The sequence below is a fragment of the Lepidochelys kempii genome, chromosome 3, assembly GCF_965140265.1.
Source record: "Lepidochelys kempii isolate rLepKem1 chromosome 3, rLepKem1.hap2, whole genome shotgun sequence".
Taxonomy (NCBI): Eukaryota; Metazoa; Chordata; order Testudines; family Cheloniidae; genus Lepidochelys; species Lepidochelys kempii.
This window is the reverse complement of record NC_133258.1, coordinates 148,536,529-148,561,898: the sequence shown is the minus strand read 5'-3', so window position 1 is coordinate 148,561,898 and position 25,370 is coordinate 148,536,529. Positions and strand designations below refer to the sequence as shown.

The 25,370-nt window shown below is 56.9% G+C and overlaps 1 protein-coding gene across 6 annotated transcripts in view; it reads right to left on the bottom strand.

Annotated features, from left to right (window-relative positions):
• Positions 1–24,472, bottom strand: part of LOC140909372 (uncharacterized) — a 47,397-nt gene extending 22,925 nt beyond the window's left edge. Inside the window, exons 1-20 of one of the 6 annotated variants that reach the window (XM_073338500.1) lie at positions 24,377–24,472; positions 23,715–23,783; positions 20,762–22,159; positions 16,738–16,845; positions 11,096–11,257; positions 9,928–10,059; positions 9,497–9,688; positions 8,807–8,890; positions 7,524–7,642; positions 7,240–7,354; positions 6,244–6,330; positions 5,657–5,772; positions 4,545–4,692; positions 3,710–3,819; positions 3,218–3,308; positions 2,921–3,070; positions 2,412–2,549; positions 1,499–1,755; positions 964–1,087; positions 413–607 (exon numbers count right to left, since the gene is read on the bottom strand). In XM_073338500.1, coding sequence (XP_073194601.1) covers positions 413–607; positions 964–1,087; positions 1,499–1,755; positions 2,412–2,549; positions 2,921–3,070; positions 3,218–3,308; positions 3,710–3,819; positions 4,545–4,692; positions 5,657–5,772; positions 6,244–6,330; positions 7,240–7,354; positions 7,524–7,642; positions 8,807–8,890; positions 9,497–9,688; positions 9,928–10,059; positions 11,096–11,257; positions 16,738–16,845; positions 20,762–21,181 — 2,748 coding nt within the window. In that variant the 5' untranslated portion in view covers positions 21,182–22,159; positions 23,715–23,783; positions 24,377–24,472. Of the gene's footprint in view, positions 1–412; positions 608–963; positions 1,088–1,498; positions 1,756–2,411; positions 2,550–2,920; positions 3,071–3,217; positions 3,309–3,709; positions 3,820–4,544; positions 4,693–5,656; positions 5,773–6,243; positions 6,331–7,239; positions 7,355–7,523; positions 7,643–8,806; positions 8,891–9,496; positions 9,689–9,927; positions 10,060–11,095; positions 11,258–16,737; positions 16,846–20,761; positions 22,493–23,714; positions 23,784–24,376 lie in introns of those variants that run through there. The other 5 variants (XM_073338499.1, XM_073338497.1, XM_073338498.1 and 2 more) reach the window with 5 other exon arrangements.
• Between the last annotated feature and the right edge of the window lie 898 nt (positions 24,473–25,370).

Genomic DNA, 25,370 nt, shown 5'->3' with positions numbered 1-25,370 from the left:
ACCTGGTGTGTCAGAGGCTCTGGTGCAGAGGGGGGGAGAGCGAGGGCATGGCAGGCTCGGGGGAAGGGGTGGAGAGGGGGCAGGGCTTGGGGCAGAGCAGGGGGTTGAGCAGTGAGCACCCCCCAGCACACTGGAAAGTTGGCACCTGTAGCTCCAGCCCTGGAGTCGGTAGCTATGCAAGGAGCCGCATATTAACTTCTGAAGAGCCGCATGCGGCTCCGGAGCTGCAGGTTGGTCACCCCTGTACTAGACCCTACTCTCTCAGGCTGGCACTATGCATAGGAGCCCCCCTTCAGTCAGACTCTACTGTTCTGCCCTCACCTCTGACTGAGCCAGCCGTGCTCCGCATGGCCACTAGTGGTGTGTTACCCCCTCCTTCTCAGTCAAAGGCTCCTCACGCCAGGTCCCTTACCAGGCGCTCCAGACTCTCAGTTTCAGCTGCTGCCTCCATGACTCGCTCCCGCTCCTTCACCACGTCGTTCAGCATCTCCACAGCCTCCTGCAGCTCACCCAGGGGGCTGCTCATGTCCTCACGGCTCAGCTGCTGCCCAGCCTGGGCCAAGGGGAGGTGCACAGGCTCCTGGGAGCCCAGCCTGCTGGTCCCGGGCTAAAGCAAACACACAGGGACGCTGGAGCTTTAGAGAGAGACTGGGACACGTGGGGTGATTCTGGCACCACCTGGCCTGCGAGGGGTCCCGTGGAGCCTCCTCACCATGCACTCAGGGTTGCTGATCTCAGCCATTCCCCAGGATTGAGGTCAGTGGCCACTGTGCCTCCCCCACCTCAGAGCAAACACTGGCAGCTGCTGGGGGTGACGCTGGAAAGCGAGGGGTTCCAGTTATCCCCCACCCAACCCCTGACCTCACTCAGTCAGCAGTAGGGCCCCTCCACCCAGACTGACCCAGCAGGGATGGGATTCCCAATGGGGGCCCGAGTCCAGGCCCATCCCCACTCACTCCTCACCAGCGTGCTGTTCTTCTGGCTCAGCACCTCCTCCTGTTGCACATTCTGCAGGAACTCAGACAGCACCAGGGAATCGCGCACGTCCTCCGCCCGCCGCTGCAGGGCCGCCCGCACGCACCCCAACCTGGCACAGCAAACGCAGCAGTGGGGCAGGAGCACACGGAGAGGCAGCGAGGCAGGGGGATCCTCCTTCCCACTGCAGGGAAATCCCCTCCCGACCCTTCAGTGCTGCCATTCCCCAGTGCTGCCCCCCAGGGGGCTCCCACCCCACTGACACAGCCACCCCCTTCCATCCCCCAAGGTCGTCCCATTGGAGGTCTCCCACCCCTCTGACACCACTGTCCCCTCCCATTCCTCAAGGCTGCCCTCAGGGGATCCCCTCTCACCTCTCTGATGCCACATCCTCCCCAGAGGGGGGAATCCCCTCACACTCCTCCAACCTCATCTCTTCCTCACATCCCCTGACACTACCTCCCACTCCAGCAGCCTGTGCTCCCCGTAGTCCAGTTCCCAGTCCTGTTTCCCCAGGACTCACTTCTCCTCCATCATCTCCACCTTGCTCTGAATCTTCCCAGCCATCACGTGCTCTGCAGAGGGCTCTCTCCCCATCTCCTCCCGCAGGGCTTGGAGCTTGATGCCCCACAACAGGACCTGGTTCTCCAAGCAGCTGATCTCCTGGAGGTCCCTGCGGAGTTCCTCTGGGCTCCTCATGGTGGCGGGCTCCGACAGCGAGCCCACCACCCCCTGCAGCCACTGCTCAGCCCCATCCAGCTCTCCCACCAACCGCAGAACCTGCAGGAAGAGATTGGAGAGTGGGACAGACAGGACCTCCCAGGCCAGATCCCCCTCTGTCCCAGCCTCAGGGTGGGCAGGAATGAAAGCCCCTGAGGGCGCCGTGGCATCGTGTCGCAGGGAAGACCAGTTCGGTGTGACCCAGCACCGTGCTATCCCACCCAGGGCAGCACGTTTCCATGGACCATCGCAGGGCTCTCCATGCTGCAGCACAAACAGCACCCGGTTGCCCACCTGGAGGCATCTCAGACACAGCAGGGGCAGTCCTGGCTGTGCCAGCATGGAGGCCACTGCAGTGCCAGATCCAGCTGGAGGAGCAGAGGCTTCCTGAGCTGGCTCCACACAGGGCACCTGTCCCTCCCAGGTGGTGTGCATGGCACTGGGCTAACTGATCTTTGGGGAAGGCCAGGCAGCCAGGGCCATCACCCCGCACCCTGCTGACACTCCCCGGGAGACTCCCTTGCAGGGGGCTGCAGCCGAGGCTCAAGATGGCCCCTGCACCAGCACAGCCCAGAGAACGGGCACAGCGATCCCTGTCCCACCAGTGCCTGCACTGGGGCTGCCCCTGTGTCTCATGTGCACCCCCTTCCCGCCCTGCTCACACCCCTCTGTCTGATACGGGCTCATGCCTGGCAGAGAGAGATGGCACCACGCACCTTATCAATCTCCCTCAGCGCCGCACCGTTCTCCCGGTGCCTCCTCTGCAGCTCCTCCCACAGCCCCTCCAGCTCCTGGAGGATGCCTTCCACCTGAGGTCTCCCTCCATGGCTGCCACACAGCAGCGTCTGCCCTTCCTGTGGGACACGGACACGCATTGTCAGGTGACGCCCACTTGGGCGTCCCGCTCTGCAATCCCTTAGAGGAGCCTGAGAATGAGGCACATGCTGAGGACAGGGATCTGCTCTTCCCAGCCCCCCTGACCCTGGCCACCAAGGGGGCATGGATCTCACTGCCCACTCCCATCCCTCCCCAGAAGGCAGCGGAGAGGAAACTCCTCCTGGCGCCCCAGGTGCCTGGCAGGGGAACCCAGTGTTATTCTCCAGTTGCACGAAACACCTGCCACCGGGGATGCCATCAGCATGGCGCCCCCTCTGCATCCCCAGCAGCGAGTTGTAGAGGGGGACTTCCCGTCCCACACAGTATGCACCCCACAGCTGGTGCTCACCATGAGCAGGGCCTCGATGCTGGAGCTGTTGCCCAGGATCTCCTGCTGCAGCGCGGCCTGCTGGCTCTGTGCAGCCTCCAGGCTCTCTGCGTCCTCCACCTGGCTCAGCCGGATGCTGAGCCCTACGTTCTCCCTCAGCCAGGACACAGCCTGCCGTACACCGGAGGAGAGACAGCGCGTTACTGCCAGCCGAGGCGTGGGGGGCTGCGAGGAGAGGGGGAGACACATGGGGGAACACCCAACGCTGGGACCCAGGGACAGGGGCTGGGACGCGCCTTGGCTCATTTGAGACGTTACCACGTTAGCAGCCTGACAGAAGTCCTGCAGCTTGGCCTCCTGCTGGGGTGGGCCCCGCACAGCATCCGACTGTCCTGGGGGTTTCCTCCTCCTGCGGGAGAGAGGCAGAGTCATGGACAGTTTCTCTCCTACTACAGGGACCCCTGCAGGCTCTGCCAAAGGACCAGGGCAGCCTCATATCACAGATATGAGATACAGCTGCAGGGCAGGGGCTGGTATCCATGCCATGGGGGCCCCACAGGTTCAGGGCATGGGGGCAGCTGCCTGTACCAGGGAAACCCCAGGCGCCCATGTCCTTCCCTGCCTGCTATGCCCCTTCTGGGGACTAGGTTCTGGAGCTGGGGATGGATTCTTACAGCTAAAGAACAGGCCTAGCCCAGCAAATGCTCTAGGTCCCCTCCCCTCCCCTCCCCTCCCCCCCCTCCTAAGGAATACCTGGCCTATACCCCAACCCTGGACCCCATTCTTGGGAGCAGCCTGCCGAGTCAGTACCTATTACTGTTGCTGTGGCAGCCAGGAGTGGCCTGCTCTCCTGGCGAGCTCGGGCTTCCCTCCTCGCCTCTCACATGCTCCGTCACATTCCCTGCAAAGTCCTTCTGCACCTAGGACACAACAGGAGCCTCCCAGGATCCCATTCCTCCCTCATCTAGCACCAGGTGGAGGAATGGGGACCAACAGAGCCAGCTCAGCCTCCCCCCGCACCAGGCCTAACACCTACTCCTCTGCTGCCACACACAGAGCACTCCAGGGAGCAGGGCCATCCTGGCAGCAGCACAGGGTCCAAAGCAAAGCCCGGTGACAGGTCCCTGGGGCTGTGGGTGGGGCGGGTGCTGCTGTGCAGCCCATCCAGAATTCCAGGTGCCAGGGCGACATCACAGACGGACGCAGGTCAGAGCCCAGAGGGACACACAGGAACATGTGCTAGGTTGGCCTGGGCAAAGGTGTATTGGGAGGAGGGGATCTGAGCCGGTGTGCGGGATGCATGAAGGGGCAGGTGTGTGCAGAGGTGGGGCACATACAGCACTCCCAGACCATCCCACAGGTCAGTGTTCAGAGCCACACACAGGTCACCTGGGGCACTGCACACAGGTTCCAGGGTTTACGTGATCACAGGCTTATCACTCAGAGTTCATAGAGGGGGGTCCCAAGCGTTAGCGAGGGTGTCACAAGAGGGGTCACACAGCTGTCACTTAGGGTTCACGGGCTCAAGCTCTTTCCCCATGTGCCTTTGCTGGGTGTCTAAGGGAAGTGGCTCTGGTTTGGCTGCTCTTGTTGCAGGGAAGGGGAGGGCTGGGGAGAGGGGCAGGGCCCCAGCTACTATATTCACCATACGTAACGGGACCCTCCTCCGCTTGTCTCCGGCTTCCCTCCCTGCAACTCCCCCACTGCCAGCTTCTGTATGCTCAGGGCTCAGGGCATCGGTCTCTCTCATCGGCAAACTGCTCGCCAGGGCCAGCAACGGTGACTTCTCATTCCTGGGAGATGGGGAGCACACACAGGGCGAGGGGTGGGGAGTGAGAGGCAAGAGGAGAGAGAATGGGGAAGAGAGCTCTAAGCTGTTCTGGCCCCGTGAGTCCTCTGGGGTTGACTCAGGAGCAGAGTCTGGCTCATGGCAGCCAATAGTTGATGTGGGTTCTGCCCCAGGGACCCCGCTCCAGGCAGGTGTGGGGAGCCCCAATACAGGGGAATCCAGCAGATGACGGAGAAGTAGGGCCAGATTTTCAAAAGCACTGTACACCCAGTAGCTCCCAACGGCCTGACCCTACCTGTGTAATGGGAGCTGAGCTCTTTGGAAAGTCCAGCTCTTGTTTCCCAGAGCTGAAACCCCAGCTGCCAATGGCAGGCAGCTCAGATTTGAACATATCCATAGAATGGGCCAAGCCAACGCCTTTCCCACTCCACCAAGCTTGTGGGGATCAGCCATGACCACGGATTCAGATTCTGTAAGTCGGGGAAGAGCAACTTCAGCCACTCAGGAACCAGCATGTGTGTAAACCCAAAGCCACCCTGCCTGTTTCTGGCTATGCTGTCTTGTGATTGGCTGAGATACTCAAGCAGCCCACTCTCTAAGTCAATCAAATAATAGCTCAAAGGGCAGAGGTTACTCTGGTGCATCTCATAGGTCACTCCATCTGCCCTCAGAGCCTCCTCTGAAGCATTCTCCCCAGTGTACAGAAGAGAACACTGAGGCACAGAGCAGGGCAGGGACCTGCCTTCCAGGGCCACACAATGAGACAAGTGCAGAGCTGGATATAGAACCCAGGAGTCCTGGCTCCCTCATGCTTCAAGTCACACACCCTTCTGCTCACCAGGTCTTGAGGCAGGAGTGGGCAACAAGTGACCCCTGTGAACGCACCCGCTTTGCTAAATTCAGCCCTGGGCTTGCTCTGTGTTTAGGGGGGATGCTAGTGAGTGGGTTGCTACGAGGCTCTGCTGTACCTCAGCACCTGCTGAAGCTGGGCCCAGCTCTCCTTGACGTCTCGGTGTTTGTGCAGGACTCGTGCTGCCAGGCTGGGATGGAGGCTGATGAGCTGGGACACGGTCACATCCAACATCTGGAGGAGCAAGAGGGGCACGAAGTGAGCTAATGGGGCTGGCTGAGGGTGACCATCCAGAGACCAGAGCTGAGCACAGAGGCTACCTGGGAAATGCTGAGTTAGCCCTCCAGGGGCAGGTGAGCAGCAGGACACAGGGCCCCAGCTCCCTTCTAACAAGCCCTCCCACTGATCCCTCCTCTCCACACACCAAACCTTGCCCAAGATCCAGCCCCTCTGAGATGCCAGTCTGGTTAGCTGAAGGCAGCTCTGGATGCAGCCACCCCTGTTACCCCTTGATGCTGGCAGTTCGGCCAGATGAAGGTTTGACTCCAGGCCATTCTGCCCATGCCACACCCTGCTAGGGGCTGTAATGTCCGTGTCCGAGCCGGGTGGTGGGGGGAGATGTCCCGTCAGAGCACACGCAGTATGCCTTACCTCTCAGGTGAGACATTTCGGGTGAGTTTGGGACAGCACAATGTCGACACTTACCATGACCTGGCTGGCAATATCCCTGACGTCTCGGTCCCGGCCAGGCTCAGGGTCCCCCTGCTTCCCCACGCCACAGAGGTTCCTCCACTGCAAGAAGCAGAAGCACCCATTGTACCCCTTAGGGGAAGGTGGGGACAGGGCCCCGCTCTCTGCAGTGCCTCTGTGCCATTTGGATCCCCTCTGAGTGATCCTATCCCCCACCCCATGTCACACAGGAATCCCCTCCTCCAATCCTGCTCCCCAGTGACAGGAGCCATCAGCCCTGTCAGCACCAGCAATGATGTAACTAAGGGTCTGGCTGAGGGGGGCGGCAACTCCAGAGCAGGCAGGGGAGCTGGTAACTCAGCCCTAGAACAGGGAGTCCCCAGAACGTCACCTTCCCAGAGATGCTAGGGAATGTCCACCATTTCCTGGGAGTAAAGACAGGCCCCAGGGAAGAAGAGGCAGAGTGTGGTACTCCTCCATCAGGCCCCCCCATGGCCTCCTTCTCACGCTGGGCTCTGCTCACAACCTGGGGCTGGGAAGAGTCCTCACTTCAGCTCAGTTCCAAGTGCCTGATAGGGATGGGGCACAGGCAGTGGGGTAGCTCACACTCTGACTGGCCAGGAGAGCCAAGCTCTTTTTCTCCACGCAGCATTGGGGGTCCCCCTCTCCCTACTTAACTCCCTTGATATTCTGTACTGCTGCTGCCGAGCTGGTGGCCAAGGAGGAGCAGAAACTGCTCATCAAGCCAATCGGGGCGGGGCGGGGGGGTGAAGGGGGAGCTGTAGAGCTTTCTCCCTGGCCCCCTGGTGGGGAGAATACTCCTTCCACACCCTCCCCAGCCCTGTGCTAGCCCAGGTGTCAGGGGCTGAGAGAAGAGTGGGCTCTTCTCCAAACTGCCCTTGCTTTGGGAGGTCCCTATAGCCCGGCATGAGAACTTCCCATCCTTGCACCCGCGCCCCTCAAACCATCGATGGGGCCGGAGCTGATCCCGCTCTGAGCCCTCAGCGGTACCTTGGCGTGGATGGCTCTGAGGAGCGTGTCCGCTTGCTGGAGGAAGGCAGCTGCCTCAAGGGCCAGCTGCAGGGTCTCATGCTGTTCCTTCAGGGTCCCCTGGAGCCGCAGCCACCTGGGCGGAGAAAGCAGGAGGAGGTTATTGCAGATCGCGCTGCCCAGTGCGGCCTCCCCCAGCCTCCTCAGCCATTCCCACAGTCACGTGACTCACAGGCCAAGACCTCCCTGTGCCCGGCCTGCCTGGCTCTGCAGCCCCCAGGTAGCTGTGACTCCTCCCCACTCACATTTTATTGAGGTGCTTGCGCCGTGCAGAGATGCTCCTGCTCTCACTCTTGCCAGGCTTCTCCAGTTTCTGGGCCAGGCTGTTCATCTCTTCATGCAGGCCCTGGAATTGCTGCTCCTCCTGCGCTCAGACAGAGAAAAAGAGAAATTCCACCAACTCCCCTGGCCCAGCACAACGAGCCAGTCCCCCAGGGAGAAATCAGCTCCTGGCTCCAGCTCCGGTTGAGCACCAATGTGGACACAAGAACAAATAGATATAAACTGGCCATCAACAAGTTGAGGGTTGAAATTAGGCAAAGGTTTCTCCCCATCAGAGGAGTGAAGCTCTGGAACCGCCTTCCGAGGGAAGCAGTGGGGGAAAAAAACCTAACTGGCTTCAAGGCTGAGCGTGATAAGTTTATGGCGGGGATGGTATGATGGGACTGCCTATAATGGCGTGTAGCTGATCTGTGACTGCTAGCAGCAAATATCTCCAGTTGCTGGTGATGGGACACTAGCTGGGGAGGGCTCTGAGTTACTACAGAGAATTCTTTCCCAGATGTCTGGCTGGGGGTCTTATTCACATGCTCAGGGTTTAACTGATCACCATTTTGGGGTCAGGAAGGAATTTTCCACTGGGTCAGATCGGCAGAGACCCTGGGATTTTTTTTTGCCTTCCTCTGCAGCAGGGGGCACAGGTCACTTGCAGGTTTAAACTAGTGTAAATGGTGGGTTCTCTGTAACTTGAAGTCTATAAACCATGATTTGAGGGCTTCAGTAACTCACCCAGAGGTTATGAGTCTGTTATAGGAGTGGGTGGGAATGGTTCTGTGGCCTGTAGGGTGCAGGAGCTCAGACTAGGTGATCATGATGGTCCCTTCAGGCCTTAAGGACTATGAGCTCCATTTCAGATGCTCCAGCTCTGGCTGCTGAGAGACTTGGGCAGGAGCCACTGCCCAGCTGGCTCTGGGGCCCCCAGCACAACGGGCTCTGTGGCTGAAAGGCATGGCTTCGAAGAGCACTCTGATGCTTGTGGCACCAGGGGGCGCTAGGCTCAACAGTGTGAACATGCAGAGGCCTCCCCAAAGGATAGCTGGGTGTTACTGAGACGTTCCCGGTTCACCCCGGATCAATCAGTCATTGCTCTGGCTATAACACCAAGCCAGTGAGGAGCTGAGATGGACTGCTGGCTGGGAAGTCTGAGGTGTCCCCTGGGGGCCGAGCTACAGCTGAGAAACGCGAGACATCCCCTGGGGGTGGGGTGACAGGAACCAAGCCCAAGCCAGGCCACGGGAGAGACACTCACCTGTTTTAAGTCAAGGATGCGGCGGGTGAGCTGGATCTTGTCCATGCTCTCTTGCAGGAGGGCAGTCAGCACAGGCTTCTCTTCCTGGGACATAGAGGGGGCAGAGGAAGTCAAGGGATCTACAGAGAAACAGCCCCAGACTGAGCCTGAAGCAGGAGGCCTAGGGCGAGGGCAGAGCAACTGGGAGTCAGCACTCCTGGGTTCCACACCCAACTCACTCTGTGAACTTGGGCAAGTCCCCTCCCCTCCCCGCCTCAGTTTCCCCTTCTGTAACTGGGAGAAATGCCCCGGAGCACCGTCACCCTGTCCATGGGTGATCTCCGCTCCGCTCTGCGTTACACAGGCAGCTAGGTCCTGGTTGCCATGGCAAATGCAATTTGCCTATAGGCTGAGAGTATGAAGATACCATTTTTAATCAAGTGGCATTTCCCTGTTAGGGCCCTGGCCCCACCTCCCCAAGCCCTACAGTGCCATCCTGGGCCCCAGGCTGCTGCCCTGCCCTTTCCAAGTGGCAGGTCTCTGCTCAAGGGCCAAACCTTTGGCAGAGTCAGTGGCAAGGCTCAGAGACCCCGCTGCAGGGGCAGGGTCCCTTGGACATTGCAGGGGGTGAGGCACATTCCTAATGCATCACCAGGCAGCTGGGAGAAGGCTGATGAGGTCCCACCCAGCCTGCTCTCCCACTCCCCATACCTTCTGCCTGATCCAAGCCTCCAGCCGCTCTGCTCTCCTGTTGAACTCCTGCAGGTTCCGCAGCCCACCCAGCGCTTTGCTCTGATTCCCGGCTGTCTGCTTCAGCAGCTGCCACTGCTCCTTCAGGGCCAGCAGCTGCCTCCTGACGGTCTCCCCACTGGGGCTGGGCCGGCTCATGAGCTGCTCACCCATCTGGGGAGAGGAAGGGAAGCAGCTCAGAGAACCTAAGCCTTGAATCCACTGGCTTGCTGGGGTGCTGACTGGGCATGGAGGGGGACAATGACACAGGGATAGCTAGGCACTGCCTGGGTGCTGGAGAGGACAGCACAGACCCAATCGGGTCAGTCCTAGCAGGATTCAGGCTGGATGCCGGGGGTTGCTGGGGAGGAGGCTGGAATGGGAGTGGGTCTGTCCTGGAGCCCCCACCATACCTGGTTCAGTTTGATCAGCGTGTTCTCAAAATCCTTCATGTCTCTTTGCAGGGTCTGTGCCACCCGTTCCCAGTCCTGAATATTGCAGCCATCCTTCAGGTCCCGCAGCTTCCCTCGCACCCAGCTCTCGGCCTGGAACACAGGGAGGAGCTCTGATCTGGGCATGCCACTGAAACAGGCCTGGGGACAGCACTGAGCAACTTCTTCCAGGAGTTGGCATGACGGCTGGTAAATGGGCCCATCCCAGAGAGGGATACATGGGGCCATTGGTCGGATGACCCAGCATGGCAGGGAGATGGGCCCATTGGTGTGAGCTGGGGTAGCAGGCAGCAGGGGATACTGGGCTAGATGTCCCATTGGTCTGAGGTGGTGGAGGTGGGGATACTGGGGAGATGGGTCCATTGGGCTGACCTGGCGCAGGAGCTCCTGATCTGTCAGAACGAGAACAGACTAACTGCACTTGTGAGTTCCCTGGAATGGGGCTCTGGGCACAGCCCCTGGGAGAAGGAGACTGAAATGCTAAAGCCCAGAATTTCTGGCTGCCTCTGGAGAGCCCTGCATTCTGGCTGAGCCACGTCCCCCATGCCTGGCAGCCCTTTGCAGGCTGAGTGGAGAGGACAGAGCCGGGCGGGCAGGCCTCACAGGCAATCTCTTTACCCGCCATGCGAGGAGTCTGTTCTCCTTTCATTCTCTCTCCCCTGCTGCCCCCCGCCCCCCTGCAGAGCAGACAGCAACACCCCTTCTTCGTGACCCCTTTTCCTGTGCTGCCTCTGCTGCTGAGGGGGGAGGAAACTGGGCCCCTGTGCAGGCTGACCCACGCTCCCTGGGGCAGACGGCCTGGAGAAAGGCAGCCAAATATGACGTTATGCCACAACAACGGCTTCGCTCCGAGCTGAGCGTTCACTCCCCCCACACTCCTGCTGCTCAGATGAAAGGCTTCCGGCCATGGACACATCCCCGCTTCATTCCTCCACTGGAGCTGGAACGAAGGAGCTCTCTCCTACCATCACTGCTCCCCCCCAGGGACCAACCTCACTACCCCCAGTAGAGAGGCACATCGTGGTGGTCAGCATCCTGGGCAATTGCTCCATTAACCAGACATCCACTGAGCTCCCTGCTCCCAGACCTTCCTCCAAGGATCCCCAGAACAAGGTACCCCAGACTCTACCTGCATGATCTCTCGGTTGAACTGGACTATGAGAGGGCTCTGGTTAGGGAGGTTTGCCTTCCCTGCACTGCTTCGGATGCCAGTTTTCAGCCCAACCACTCCACTTGGCTCCTTGTTCTTGACACTTTCCTTCCAGGGGGCTGCTGCATGGCATCCTGAAACCTAAGGGAGTCAAAGAGAGGAAAGACTTACTACGCTTACCTGGGGGTGGACACACGAGCCAACCCAAACACACGCATGAAAGGGGATGGCAGCCTGGTTTGTTTCCACAAACATTAAATACTATCCATTGGCTTCAACAGCACCGTGCCAAGACACTCCAGCTGAGGATCTGGCTCACTGACTTCAATGAGTTACACCAGCTGAGTTTCTAGTCCTGTGTTTTTCTGAGACAGAAATCACTTTCTTTCACAGAATTTGTCGTGGCATCACAAACACACATGGGTCTCTGCACTCGGCTACTCCTCGGGACAATCCATGCTGCAAAAAGTTTGCAATCTAAATAGACAGACAATGTAAAATGCAACCATCTCCATTTGCTTCCTCTTGGTTCAGTATATTTCCTCTCCCTTATGTTACACAGGAATTGCTTTACTGGATCAGCCCAGAGCTACATCCAGATAGGGTTTCTGACAGTTGCCAGTAGCCCATGCTTCAGAGGAAAGTGAAAGAAACCCTACAGTAGGGACTTGTAAGAGAACCTACTCCCGTGAAAAGACCTACTAGTTAGAGGTTGGCTTATGTCTAGAAGCAGAAGAGTTCACAACCCTTCCAGAAATTTCTCTCTCTTAAAAATCCTTATCGTTGTATTTCTGGACGTTCTCATTCTCCAGATAAATCTCCAATCTTTGTTGAATCCTGCTAAGTTCTTGGCTTTGGACTTCAATGGCATCTAGTGGCAATGGGTTCCACAGCCCAATTGCGCACTGCATGAAGAGGTGTTTATTTTGGTTAGTTTCAAACATACCACCTTTAAAATTCACTGGATGCTCCCTATTCTAGTGTTATGAACAGAATGATCTACTTTCTCTACATTTCATTAGCGTGTATCCTTTGATCACATCCCATCTTATTTATCTCCTCTTTGAAATAAACAATGCCAATCTTTTCAATCTCTCTTCACTCTGAAGTGTTTCCAGGTCTCTAATCAATCTTACGGCCCATCTCTGAGTCCTCTTTATTTCAGCTAGTTTCTTTGTGAGATGGATGAGCGGAATGGGCATAATACATATTTGTACAATGACATTTTTATATTTTCTGTATCATTCTCCATCCCATTCCTCATGCATCTGAACATTGGTTCCCTTTTTGGACAACAGCTCCCTACTGAGCAGAGGTCTTTATTGAGTTGTCCTCCGTGATGCTCAGGTCTTTTTCCTGATCTGACACAGTTAATTTAGAACCCCGTAACAGGGGTTCTAGAACAAGTTTTATAGTGGGGGGACTGACAGCTATCAAACCAAACTGTAAACCCTGTATATGATGGAAACCGTTTCAAGCCGGAGGGTACAGCAGCACCCCCGCACTCCTACTTCCAGCACCTATGCCCTGTAAGGTGTTTGAGTCGTTCAAACTATTCCTTCCAACATGCATTACTTTGTATTTGTCATCACTCACTCTCACCCACCATCATGTTGTCCATTTACCTAGCGTGGTTAGATCCCTCTGAAGTTCCTCACAGTCTTCTCTGGACTTGACTACCTTAAATACTTTTGTGCTAGCTGCAAATGTTCGCACTTCAGGACTCACTCCCTTTTCCAGATGAATACATCTGTCAAACAGCACTGGTCTCAGTCTGGAGCCTTGGCTCACCTCACTGCTAACCTTCGCCATGTTGAAAATCAACCAGTTATTCTGACTCTCTGTTTTCTGTCTCTGCCAGTCTGCGATCTATGATGATATTTTACCTCTCACCCCATGGCTCCATAGTTTTCTTAATAGCCTCTTGTGCGGGACTTAATCCAAGGCTTTTTGGAAGTCCAAATAAATTATGTCAACCACTTTGCCTTTATCCACTGTTTTATTGACGTGTTCGAAGAGTTCTGATAGATCAGATTCTCCTCGGCAGCAGCCACGCTGGTTAGTCCCCATGATTAGATATGTGATTTATAATTCCTACTTTTAATCATCATTTCAATTCGTTTATCACATGCGATGGCAATAGGCGGGCTGTAATGCCCAGCATCACCCTCCTTCCTATTTAGAGACAGAGACAACGTGTGCTGCTCTTCAGCCCTCTGATTAGCTGATTTTAGTGAAACTGCATATTTTTGTGAGGAGCTCAGACATTTGTTACACTCTCTCTGCATCTCGCCCTCCCGCCCCCCCCAGCTGCCTCCTGCTCCTTCTCAAGCCTGGCCCCAACCCCTAGCCCTCAAGCACAACATCAAAGCACACTGAGTTATCTTGGAAGTTTCCCTCTACTCCTCCCACAGAGCACAGGGAGCCATCAGCACTGTGTCAATTGCACTCAGCCAGAAAATGGAGTGGAGCAGCCTGTGAGCGCACTGCCCTCTAGCATGGGCATGTCAGGAGTGGGGATCACCCCTGCCCCCAAAGGATCTCTCTTCACATGTTTAAACTACTTTGCAATGTGACAGATTTTGTGCTTTCTGATCAAGGACTGGAAATAGCAAGGGTTTGCAGGTCAAGCGAGAGGGGCGTTGGCAGAGCTGTGTGAGGAAAGCCCAGGACAGGAATAGTGGAGGGGAGGGCCAGCACTGAAAGGCATGAGCAGACCTGCATCAGGAGGAAGTTTGCTTAGTGCCATCTCTCTGAGTATTGCCTGGTTCTCTCATTTTCAGCTGCCTCCTGCTAAAAGGAATAAAATTCACCCAATAGAGAAATGGTTCTGGAGCTCTGTCCTCTTGGGGAAGGAGCTACAGTGCCCTGATCCCACATGCATGCCTGCCCCCACCAGACTCTGAGGGCCCTGGGGACAGGGTTTTCCTCGCCCGAACATCCAGTGCCCTTTAGTGAAGAGCAGAGCTCCGAAGCAAGAGAACAACTGAAAAAGAAGGGCAATTCTCCCGCCTGTCTCCCTCCCTCCCCACTTGGCACTTCTTCGTTCACCAGAAGCTCAGCCCACAGCAACTCCAGGGGCATCTGGAGACTCTTATTTGAAGAAACTCATCAAGGGGGAGAAGCTCTGCATTTCCTCTGGGGTTTCGCTTTCGTGGTCCGTGCTGATGGAATGTTTTGTCCAGGATCCAGCTCCGACGGGGGCGACGGCTAAGGTCAGCCAGCGACGGAACTGGCCTTTCTCCAAGCTCAGCCCGAGGTCCAGCTGCACAAACCTCTGCGGAGGGCCGGGGTTGTGAGGCTCTCATGTTCTGCTGCATGGAGGGAGCTCAGTGCCAGCCTCTCCTGGGAGACGGAGCAGACAGAGAAGGCTGGCATTGCACCAGCTATGGGCATGCCCCACAGAGCTTGCAGTCCGGGCACAGGAGGCACAAGGACAGGGATCCGGCAGTGGCCGGTCAGTAGAGTGTGATGTGCCATGGTTTTAATAGTTAGGGTTCTGTGCACACCCTGAGGAGGGAACGTAGGGCCTGGTGGATCAGGTTGGGAGGGGGCAGATCAAGGCGCAGCACTTGGCACGGGGTGGGGAGAGGTGGACAAAGGCCGCGCTGTGGGTGGTGAGTTGGGTCATCTCTTGTCAACAGAGCTGTATTCTTACAGGATGATTTCCCCCACCCCCAGCGTGACTGCTTGCTGAGCCAGGCCCAGCCAGCCCTGCTGCAGAAGGCAAGAAAAATCTGGAGACTGGTTCATGTGAAGGACATACTCCCGCTGCTAAGGGGTCAAGGCCAAACCAGGACGCAGCCAGGTTACAGCAGCAGCCTCTCCTTAGAGCACAGCAACAGCCACGCAGCCTGTGGGACACACTGGCTGAAGAACTCTGGCCACACTTCCATGTCCCAAGTCCTTATTGGGCCCAGGACTTTATTGCTCTACGGCTAGCTCCAAGGGGCTTTCCTGTACCTCTCTGTGCCTGATTGTGGGGTGCCCCAATCTGCTCCCAGGAAGCCTCCAACAGCCTCTGGGGGCTGGAATTCTGTTTGAATGGGGGACCAGACATCCTGGCCATCACCCCAGCACTTTGGCGAGAGAAGGCAGGGGTGGTATGACAGCTGCACTGTCCACAGGAGACTCAAGCTCAGAGCTCCAGCAACAGGACCCAGGGGAAAGAATAAAACAGCTGGACAACTAGGCTTGATCCGAATTGCGTGGACAAACCCCTCCTGCATACGACCCCAAACCAAGCCAGCAGGCACTCTGCTCACTGCCTCCTTCAGCAAACCTGCGACCCTCACCCAGCCCTCTTACCAAACCTGCCCTTACATCAGGGTTGGACTAAGGCAATCCAGGGCCCTAGACACACCCCCTATGGGGGTCACCTTGCCATGGGCATGCACGGCTCTGCACCTTGCCCTAACCCCACTTGGGTCACTTGTACCAGAGCCATAGGCTGGGCTGGTGGGATCACTGCTCCCTGTCTTCAGGGCACAGGAGTCACAAGGACAGGGAACAAATGTTCAGTCTTGAGAAAACATGACATTGTTGTTAGCTTTTAATTATGCAAGGTTCTGTAGCAGAGGACTCAAGGGAGAGGGGATTTGCAACACCACCCTAGCAATGAGGGTCTCCCCAACACACAGAGTCCTCTGCTGGGATGGTATCAGACAGTGGGGACCACCTGGAGCAGTGCACCCCCCTCAGAGCACTCGTTTCAGGCTCTTGGCAGATGGCACTGCGCTCGTTACACGTGGGCCACATTTTTCCAGCTTTTCTGCACAACCCCAAGGGCTAGAGAAATAGTTTTTAAAAAACCCTGGAAAGAGAGATTCTGATGCTGTCATGTGACTCCAGGAGCCGGGGCCCTGGGCACAGGCCCATGGTACCTTCATGCAGCTTTGCTTAAATAAGCAGCAGCAACGCTTGTGCGCACGGACGCTCAGCGACAGGTCTACAGGCAGCATAGACTCTGCTAACACTGTTACTGCTTCCCCAGGAGACCAGAAGCAGGGCACAGGGAGGCCGATGAGAAATGAAAGCCTGAGGAGGGAGGGATGGGACGCTGCTTCCCTTCAGGTATCCATCCCTGGACTCTCCAGCCCCCCACACCTTCCTGTTTAAACGCTCAGCCTGTTCCCTTTGCTGCTGCAGTCCTCCCCACACTAGGCCATTCAAATGGCTGGAAGCCCAGGATGTGTCTGCACCAGTCATGCACTTTTCAGAGCAGGATCTGATGCACCCCCCTGCCCTGCCCTGGATGGAGGCAGCTCACAGTTGAGTCCGCTGGGCCTGCTTTACAGACATGACAAGCTCGCTCAGTTATAGGGATTGGCCCATGCACAAAACTCAGCCTCAAACTACTGAGCTGGCAAGTAGCATGTTGCCCCACTGGGCCAGGTTTGCCATGAGGCCCCTAAATGAGAGTCTCCGCTAGCCCCTGCTCCACTGGCTTTTCATCACAACTGCAGGCCTGGGAGGAGGGATCTCACTTTTCCCTGCTACCCTTGTGCTCAGGAAATGTCCTCTGCAGACCACATTCACACAGCACCAAACCAACCCAGAATATCCCACCCCAGTACAAGACCCACACAGACCCTTATAAATCAAGAGAACCAGGGACGTACCATATGGAAGGGGGGACCTTTGTCCACCGGAGAGCAGAAATCACCAGCATGGAGGCTCCTGGCCTCCTGCTTTTCTTCCTCCACATCCACTTCCTTTCTGAGAAAGACCTAGAGGTGGAGAAGAAGCAGTCTGTAAGGGCTGAGTCTCACCCACTCACCAAGAGAGGCTGGAGACCCCTTCACCGAGCAGCCAAAGCCTGGGTTCCTTAGATAGGGGCTTTCAGGTGTAGACCCCTGAAGGTCATAGTGACATACTGCCTGTGTTTGCCTGAACCCCCACCACCCTCCTGTTAGTGGCTGTTGATCCTGCTAGGAAAGGATTAAGTGGGTTTGGCTGCCTCTCTGAGGCAGGTGGCTCAGCACCCCACCTGTTTGGGGAGAGAAGATCTGGGGTGTGGGCTGAGCTGGCCCAGAGAAGAAACCCTAGGAGCAGTCAGGCTTGGGGAGAAAGTCTGATCTGATCTGTATGTTGTTACCTTGTTACTGCTAATAGAGCCAGAAAGAGGGGTGTGGGATTGGTTCGACTCTGCACAGTGTGTGGACTGTGTTTCAGAGCAGGCTGGGAATTATACCCAGGACTCCTAGGATACTGGATGCTTGCAAAGCTCCCATCTGTGCTGGCAGAGAGGCAGGTCATCTTTAACATCCGGAGTCACTTCTGCTCTTATAGTACAGGGGACAACAGCTGGAAGCCAGTAACAGGGGTTTGCTTACTGTGCACAGAGAGTCCTTGGGGTATGTGCTAATCACTCCCTATCTTTCATATCATCCCTTCGGGAATCACAGCACCGTAATACTGCCCACATGCTGAGCTCCTGCCACCTGAGGGGCTCAAAGCACTCTACAAACATTAGCTCCCCTCACACAGCCCCCTCAGAGGTGGGTCAATACCATTAGCCCCATTTTACACACAGGGAAGATAAATGACTTGCCCCAGGGTACACAACAAATCTGTGGCAGAGCTGGGAATAGAACCCAGGATTCCTGGTCACACCTGCTCTAACCAATAGACAATACCTTTCCCTGCGAAAGCCATTCTAGGCCAAGTCTTGCTCACCACCTTCCCTCACAGGTATAGGCTTCAATGAGGCTCCTCACGGGAGTGAGGCATGCAGGTCTGGACCCCATGGGTATGTCTATGCTTCAAAACAAACCCCATAGCAGCGAGTCTAGAGACTCAGGCTCACAGAGCTAAAAACAGCTGTGTAGACATTCCCACTCGGGCTCTGAACCCACCTCCTCCCCAGTCTTTACAGCCACTGCTGCAGTCGCACTAGCTTGGTCCTCTCAAGATGGCTATCTAGAGAGACCTGTGCAGACACAAAATATGTATCTGCATCCGATCCACAAACATGGTCCACGGAAATCTGCGTGCACAGATTCGGATGTCTGCAGATATCACGCAGCTACTCGCAGATTTGCAGACGTCCCAGGAACCTCTGTAGCTGACACACCCTGGGAAGCCCTCGCACTACCATTTCCCTGGCACCTATGCTACCACGCAGCCCTGCGACAGCACTATCTGCCTCATCTTCACCGGAGGAGGCAGCCCACCCTGAGCAGGAAAGGGGACATGAGGTGGCAATGGATGATCAGACACAGCAGAAGAGTCTAACTGAGCTGAACGTTCCCAGACAGAACCATCCTGGCAGCTGCAGGATGAGCAGATCTCACAGGGAGCAGGGCTCTCCCTGCCCAGCCAGCGCCCACAGGTCTGAACCCCGCCAGAGGTGACGGACACATATGTACATTAGCGTCTATCCTGTTTGGGGAATGGCAGGTGGTTAGAGACACTGAGCGGCTGCTGCTGCTGTGCCAGGCACAGTATCCTGGGAACCACTCATGGGCAGTCCTGTCCCCACACCCATTGTGGCCTGTTTGGCCCTTCCCCACCCAGCGCTCAGCAATGGGAGATAAGCCTGCAGGTGACCCAGGCACTTTATACACACTGTGCCTTGCAATCCACCAGCTTCAGGAAAACAGGGCTGTCAGCATGAGATGACCTCATCCTTCCTGCCAAACTGCTGCGCCCTTTCCCAGCCCCTACAGCAGACAGCTCCAGAGTGCACGTGAAATGAAGAACTAAGTTAGGCCTCGCCTTGCTTTGGGGATTGGAGGCTGCAAATGAGAGGCTGGTGCCCCTGGCTGGCTGGGACTTTCACTGCCCAGAGCCACCCAGAGGAGGAACCAGCACAGACCCCCATAGGGCTCAATGCCAGGGAGACATGTGTGTGCATGCACACACATGTTCTTGGCTGAGGATTCAGGGTGATCTTAGAGGACTCTTCCTTGGGGTCTAATGAGATAGTGCAGTGAGGTAATGTGTTCGTGGGTCACCACTGAGAACCTGGACATCAATCCTGATTTCACTCACAAGTGAAATGAGCTTAGTGGCCTCAGTTTACTCTCCAGAAGATGCTTCTCTGCATCACAAACCACAATGTTAATTTTGGCATACCAGTTTGCACTCATGAGGGCTGGAACAGCGGGAAGAGGAAGGGAGGGGCCGGGGGCTACAATTCAGGATCAAAGGGCATTGTGTGTCGGAAGTCCAGGGTGGGAATAGCGGGGGGCTGCAGGACAGGAGTGAGGGGCATCAGCAGAGCTGTGTGTGGGGAGCCCAGGACTGGAATAGCAGGGAGGAGGGGCTGCAGGTCAGGACTGCAGTAAGGGGCATGGACAGAGCTGTGTATGGGGAGCCCAGACCTGGGATAGCAGCGGGGGCTGCAGGCCAAGAATGAGTGTGTACTAATGTTGTTCTCTCTCTCTTCCACCCCACTCTCACCCTGTCTGGATATCATAGTTCCTTCTCTTCTAACCCAGCTTCCACTCCAGCACACTGTACTCCTTCTAACATGTCCCGACTCCCTATCAGCCCTCTGTCCTTCCCTCTCTTACAAAGCCCTATTCTGCAGGCCTTCCCTCCCTTCCAGCCCCCTTCTGTTGGGGCTGACCCACTCACTCAATCTCCCGAGTCCCAAACAACATGGGGGAAAAAGCAATTATTACATGTCCCGTCCCCACCCAAAAAAGCTAAGGCAAAGGATCTATGAGAATCCCCCTTTCATTGCCCAAGCCGGGGACTCCTCAGTCAAGCTGCCTAGCAATGATCTGCCTGTGTGCTGAGCACACCAGAGGCTTGTGTGAGGCTGTCTGGCCTTTACCAGCACTGAAGCTCAGAGGTTTGGTAATGACGTACTCTGCTCTCTTCCCAGTCTTGCCCCACTGTGCAAGCAGCTGTTTTGGGGTTAAATCATGGGGAGTTTCTGTTTGAGATCTCAGCTGCTTTCTCCTGATACCAGCCTTAGTTCCACCAAGGGGGTCTTCTGAGCTCAAGCATCAAGCGATTGATTATAAGAGGCGTGTGTTCGAGTGGCTAGAGCACAGGTGACTGGCTGTCAGGACTCCTGGGTTCTGTTCCTGACTCTGACATAATGTGTGGTCCCTGGAAGAGACCTTCCCCTCTGAGCCTCAGCTTCCCCATCTGTAAAAGGGGGATAATGATACTGCCCCCCCACCCTAAAATTGCTGTGAGGTCCCCAAGGGAGAGGTGTGGGGGTTACCACAGTGAATCAGAGAGGAGCCCTCAAGAGCGCTTGAATTCAGATGTATCCCCAAAGGCATGCTCATCTTCTTGTCTCCAGACTCCCCCTCACCCCCACTACGGGTTTCTTCTCCCTGGGGGTGGGGGTAATATTGCCTCTATGGGCTCATGTGGTTGGTTCTCCTGCTGGTCTTCAAACAAACAGAGAAGCAACCGAGCTCCCAGCAGCCCTTTACAAGAAGGGACGTCCTTCCCTGAGAGAGACCCATGTTTGTCTCCCTCCATACATTGCCTGTGCTATCTCCTCTCACTGGGAAGGAAAGAGAGCAGCAGACATGGAGACTCCCATACCTGAGGATTGGGGGTGGGGGGGGCAGATCTAGCCCTGTTGTAACAGAGGGGCAGAATGTAGAGCAACAGAGCACAGCAAAGGACCGTGTCTATGCAGGGTCCTGGGGCCAGGGTACAAAGAGTCCTTACCTTGAACTGAGCCTTCCCTGGTCTGCTGTTGTTGTTGTTGTGATTCCTCTCATAGCTGGTCTGGACCGGGACCCCAGGCACCCCTTCCTTGCCTGGGCCAGGCTCCCCGTGCCAGTTAGATAGTGTGATCTTCTTAATGGAGCGGGCTAGTGAGTTGCGGTTGAGCTGGTCCTCGTCGGTGATGCCCTCCTCAGTTGGGCTGGTGCTCTGGAACCCGCCTCCAGCGGGCAGAGGGCTGGACTGGGCCCGAGCCAAGTACAGGGGGACACACTCATTGAGGTTCTGGCGCAGGGCATGGTTATCCAGGCCAGCCATGGTGTCAGGGCAAGAGTCCCCAGGGAAGTCCACTGTGCACTTGGGCAGGGAGAGCTTGGTGCTGATGGTGAAGGGCTGGATCTTCCTCGCTGTGCTGCCAGACATCCTCCCCCAAACATCGGCCTTGTGGAGCCCCCAGGAGATTGTGGGGAATATCACAACCCCGAACTCCCCACCCGCTGCTGCCAAAGGAGAGGCGAGGCAGAGAAGGATCCAGCCAGCAGCCTGCAAACCTCGAGGCAAGGAAACGACACAGGATTTCAGCTGAACTCCGCCTCCAGAAACAGAGATGGAGAAGCCCCAGTTGGTGCCGTCTAGTCCATCCCCCAGGGCCCTGGGCCAGATCACTCCCCAGGCCTCTGTCCAGCCTCCTTTGAAATGGCCCAGAATGTGGGGCTTCCAACCGTCCCGAAGGGCAAAAGTCACAAAATAACCATAGCACGCCCCTTGGAGGGGAGGGGGGCAAAGGGAAGGATCCTCTTCCAGAGGGGCTGTCAGAAAACAGGAGCAGGAGAGCAGGAGAGTAGAAGGGAGGTGAGGGGGGGAACGGATCCCATCTTCAGACCAAGATGACAAAAATGATCCTCCCAGGAAAAGGCTGAAAACGGGGCAGCTCTGCACAGCTGAGATAGGGAGTGATGAGTCTGCTCCCAGGGTGCTGGCCTGGTTCCCACAGGGTGTTGAGAGACCTTCCCCCACTCCCAGGCTGGCTGCTGGGGTCTCTCCTCCCCCCTCGGTGGGCTCCGTGTCCTCCCCTGGACTGGACAGAGCAGACGCAGAGTGCTCTCCTCTGCTGGCAGGCTGCGCTCCCCCTCCCTGGCTGGGTGCACGGCGCTGTCCCCCCAGCGCCGGGGGAGGCTCGAAGTCTCAGTCGTCCGCCTTCTTGCGCAGGTTGAGGATGCAGAGCAGGCAGGTGAGCACCGCCTCGCGGGACTCCCGAGAGCCCAGGCGGGCCGCCAGGCGCCGGAGCAGCGGCAGGAGGCGCTTGCGAGCCAGGAGCAGCAGGCGGGCGAGGAGGGTGCGCAGCAGCGGCAGCAGGAGCAGCGGGGCGGGCATGCTGCCCTCAGGGCGCCGGGCCGGGCTCTGCGGAGCAGACGCACAGTGGGGTCAGCAGCCCGGGCGGGCGGTGCATCCCGACCGCCCGCTGCGGGGATCCGGGCCGGCGGGGCTCACGTCTCTCCAGCCCTGCCCGCGGCATCCGTCCCCCTCCCCCGGCCCGGCTCCCTCTCCCCCGCGCGGGCCCAGCCCGTCCGGCAGGCAATTCCTGAGCATGAGGTCATGCGGCTCCCGAGCTCACTTCCAGCCCCGCTCCCCGGAACTGTGGCGGGGGCCCGGGGCGCTGCCCTGCACAGCAGCCCGCCACGGGGCGGGGGCCGGGATCCCAGCTGCGGCCCGCGCGCCGCCCTGCCCCGCGGCTCTCTGCTGCCCCCTGGCGCAGCGCGCGGCCCGGGGCGGGGGCGGGGGCACACATCATCTCCGAATGTGCCCGGCGTTGCCCAGGCAACCGAGCGCCGGAGGCGATGATGCAATTGAATTCCACCGGGATGGGCGGCGGAGCCGCCCTCGGCAAGGAAACTTCTCAGGGCGCCATGGCAACGGAGAACACTACGGGGGGGGGCGCCGCCGGGCCAGCCCTCGGGCTCCCGTCCGCTCTGCAGGCCCGGGACCATCGCCTCTGCTGGCCCCTTGCCCCAGCCCGGCGCCTTGCCCCCGCGAACTGCCCGCTGCCCTCCCGCAGTCTGGGCCTGGCTCCTTGGCGGCGGCAGCAGCACCCCAGCGGGGCTCAGCCTCACCCCTGCAGGGGCGCAGGTGTCAGCAAGGATCACAGGGGATGGGCTGGTCGGCTGCCTGGGTTATATAATAGGGTATACAACTCCTGAGTGCCAGCGTGAGCCAGAGCTAGGGGGTGGACTGGGAACTGTTCTGCTGTGAGTCATAGGCCCCATACTGCCAGCCGCTCACCGGACATCTTTAGGTCCAGTGATAGGTGCCTGGGCTCTCACAGCAAGAGGAGGGGAGGTCTATTCTTGCTGCCCCACTGAAATTCCCCATGGCACCAGCATGCAGCATAGTGGCGGTGGTGACCATAGATTTTCTAATACAATGCACAGGGAAATCTGTCCCAGGGGACTAGGAAAAGCTACCTAGTAGGAATGGATCTTTGTCCATCCATCTGACATATTTCTGTGGCCTCCATCACCATAGCATTTGAGCACTTCACGATCTGTAGTGTATTGATCCTCACAATACCCTGTGAGGCAGAGCTATCATCTCCACATTATAAATGGGGGACAGAGAGACTAAGGTTGAAGATCACACAGGAAGTCTGTGGGAACTGAACCTATGTCTCCTTAGTCCTTGGCCAGTATCCCAGCCCCTGAGGCTGCCTTTAAAAGTGGTCGCCTGTGACTGAAAGCTGCATATTGGAGGTGCACAGCCTAGGGCAAGTCTCACTATCTGTTATGCATAGCAGGGAACATGCCAGCCTAGTAAAGCACCCTCTATATTTATGAATCGGGATACATGGTAGTGCCTGTCCAAGAGAAGCTGGAGGATCCAACCCTACACCACCAGCAAGAGGAGCTCAGCTAACTGTAGCTCTACCTTGGACTGTGTATATTACACTCAGCCTTCTTACCGCAAGCTCAGCAACAGTTTTCCCCTCGGGCAGCTCTCACTCTCGAGATGGCCTGTACCTGGGAAAAATCTAGGAAGACAAGAAAAATACCCATGGTAAAATAATCCTCCTTTTATGCAGACAAGGAGGTATGGTCTGTGCCCCATGGGTAGATTTGGGGCCTGCTCCGGCAAACACTTTGCTATCTTGAGTAGCCCTATCGCAGCCTGTGGAGTAGCCCAGAGAAGGATTCAGTCCAAGGGTTGAATTTTATACAGAGCAATGGCTTCTTTAATAGCTCATTGCCAGCAGTCTTGATCTTGACTGTCTCCTGTCCCCATCTTTGTCCTCCCCCTCTCTGGCACTCACTGTCTGCTTGCACACATCCCCCTTCTCAGAGCAATTAAAATGCCCAGCTCCAAACAGCACTTCTTCATGGTTAGACTAGAGCGAGGTTATTGTAGCAAAGAAACGTGACCCCGCCCCCCAAACAAAGAGTCCTAGCCCGCAGCTTCTGAGTGTCCCTTGGAACAAGGGTGCCAAATGCTCTCCTGAGGGAGAAAGGTGCCCCTATGGATTAACCCTGTCTTGGGATGCACCCCTGAGTTCTGGGGCCCCAGCACTGAGATTCCAAATGGAAATCATCCCTAAGAGAGGACCCATATAACCCATGTGGCTCTTACAGTTGTTGGGATCCTTCCTTCTCCGGGATTGCTGAGGGAACAACACTGGATCTTTCCCCAAAGAGGAGTCTTCACCGCCTCAGCTCCCCCTGACAACCTGACCTGTCTCCAGCACAAACAGAAATAATGTCCCCAGCAATGAGAAACAACAAAAATTCCCCTCCTCACCAGCTGCCCCTTTAAACTCTCCCTTCGGGGTGGGGAGGGGGGGAAGGCACATGCTCAGTGTAAGTGATAGTGCGCGACCCTGTGACCCCATCTGTCGGGGATGGTTGTGCTGGCTCCCGGCACATGCAAGGCGGTTAGCGCTGGGGGCTGAAGGAGGGGATTGCAATAACAACATCTGTCCTGCACAGTAACACAATTTGGCAGCAACAGCAGCGCAGGGTTCTGTTTCAGTACAAGGCCCCATTGAAACCCCAAACAGGCGGCTGAGTTAAAAATACAGCCAATCCCCCACAGCAACTGCTGCCCTGTCACCCACACCCTGCTCCTCACTGTCTACTGCTTCCCCTGTGGAGAGTAATACATCCAAACAACACAGGCACTTGTGCTTCAGCCTAGGAGAAAGTGGGAATGGGGGCACATAGCCAGTGGCATTCAGGACTGCTCCATAGCTCTCAGAGGGAATGGAGGACTCAGCAGCAGAGGAAATCTGTAGAGGTGTTAGGAGCAAGTTGACGACAGCCCATAAGAGGCGCTGTAATCTGGTGTCACTGGGGGCTCCAGAGGCTATGAGGCTGGCCTTTTGGGGTGCAGTAACTATAGTTTCTAAGGCCACCTGGCAGCTGTTTGTGAGCGCTGCTGTACCCTAAGGGTGTCCTGCATGAAGACTCTGGGAACCTTAGCCAGTGCTACCTACTTTATTTTGGTTCCCGCTGGCTGTACAATAGGGGAGATATTTATACTTTGGGAGGAAAGGGGCCTTGCTCTGTGCTCTCCCGTTCTCCCTTTGTTATTACCCTACCCCTCAAAAAGCCAACCTTTCACTCTG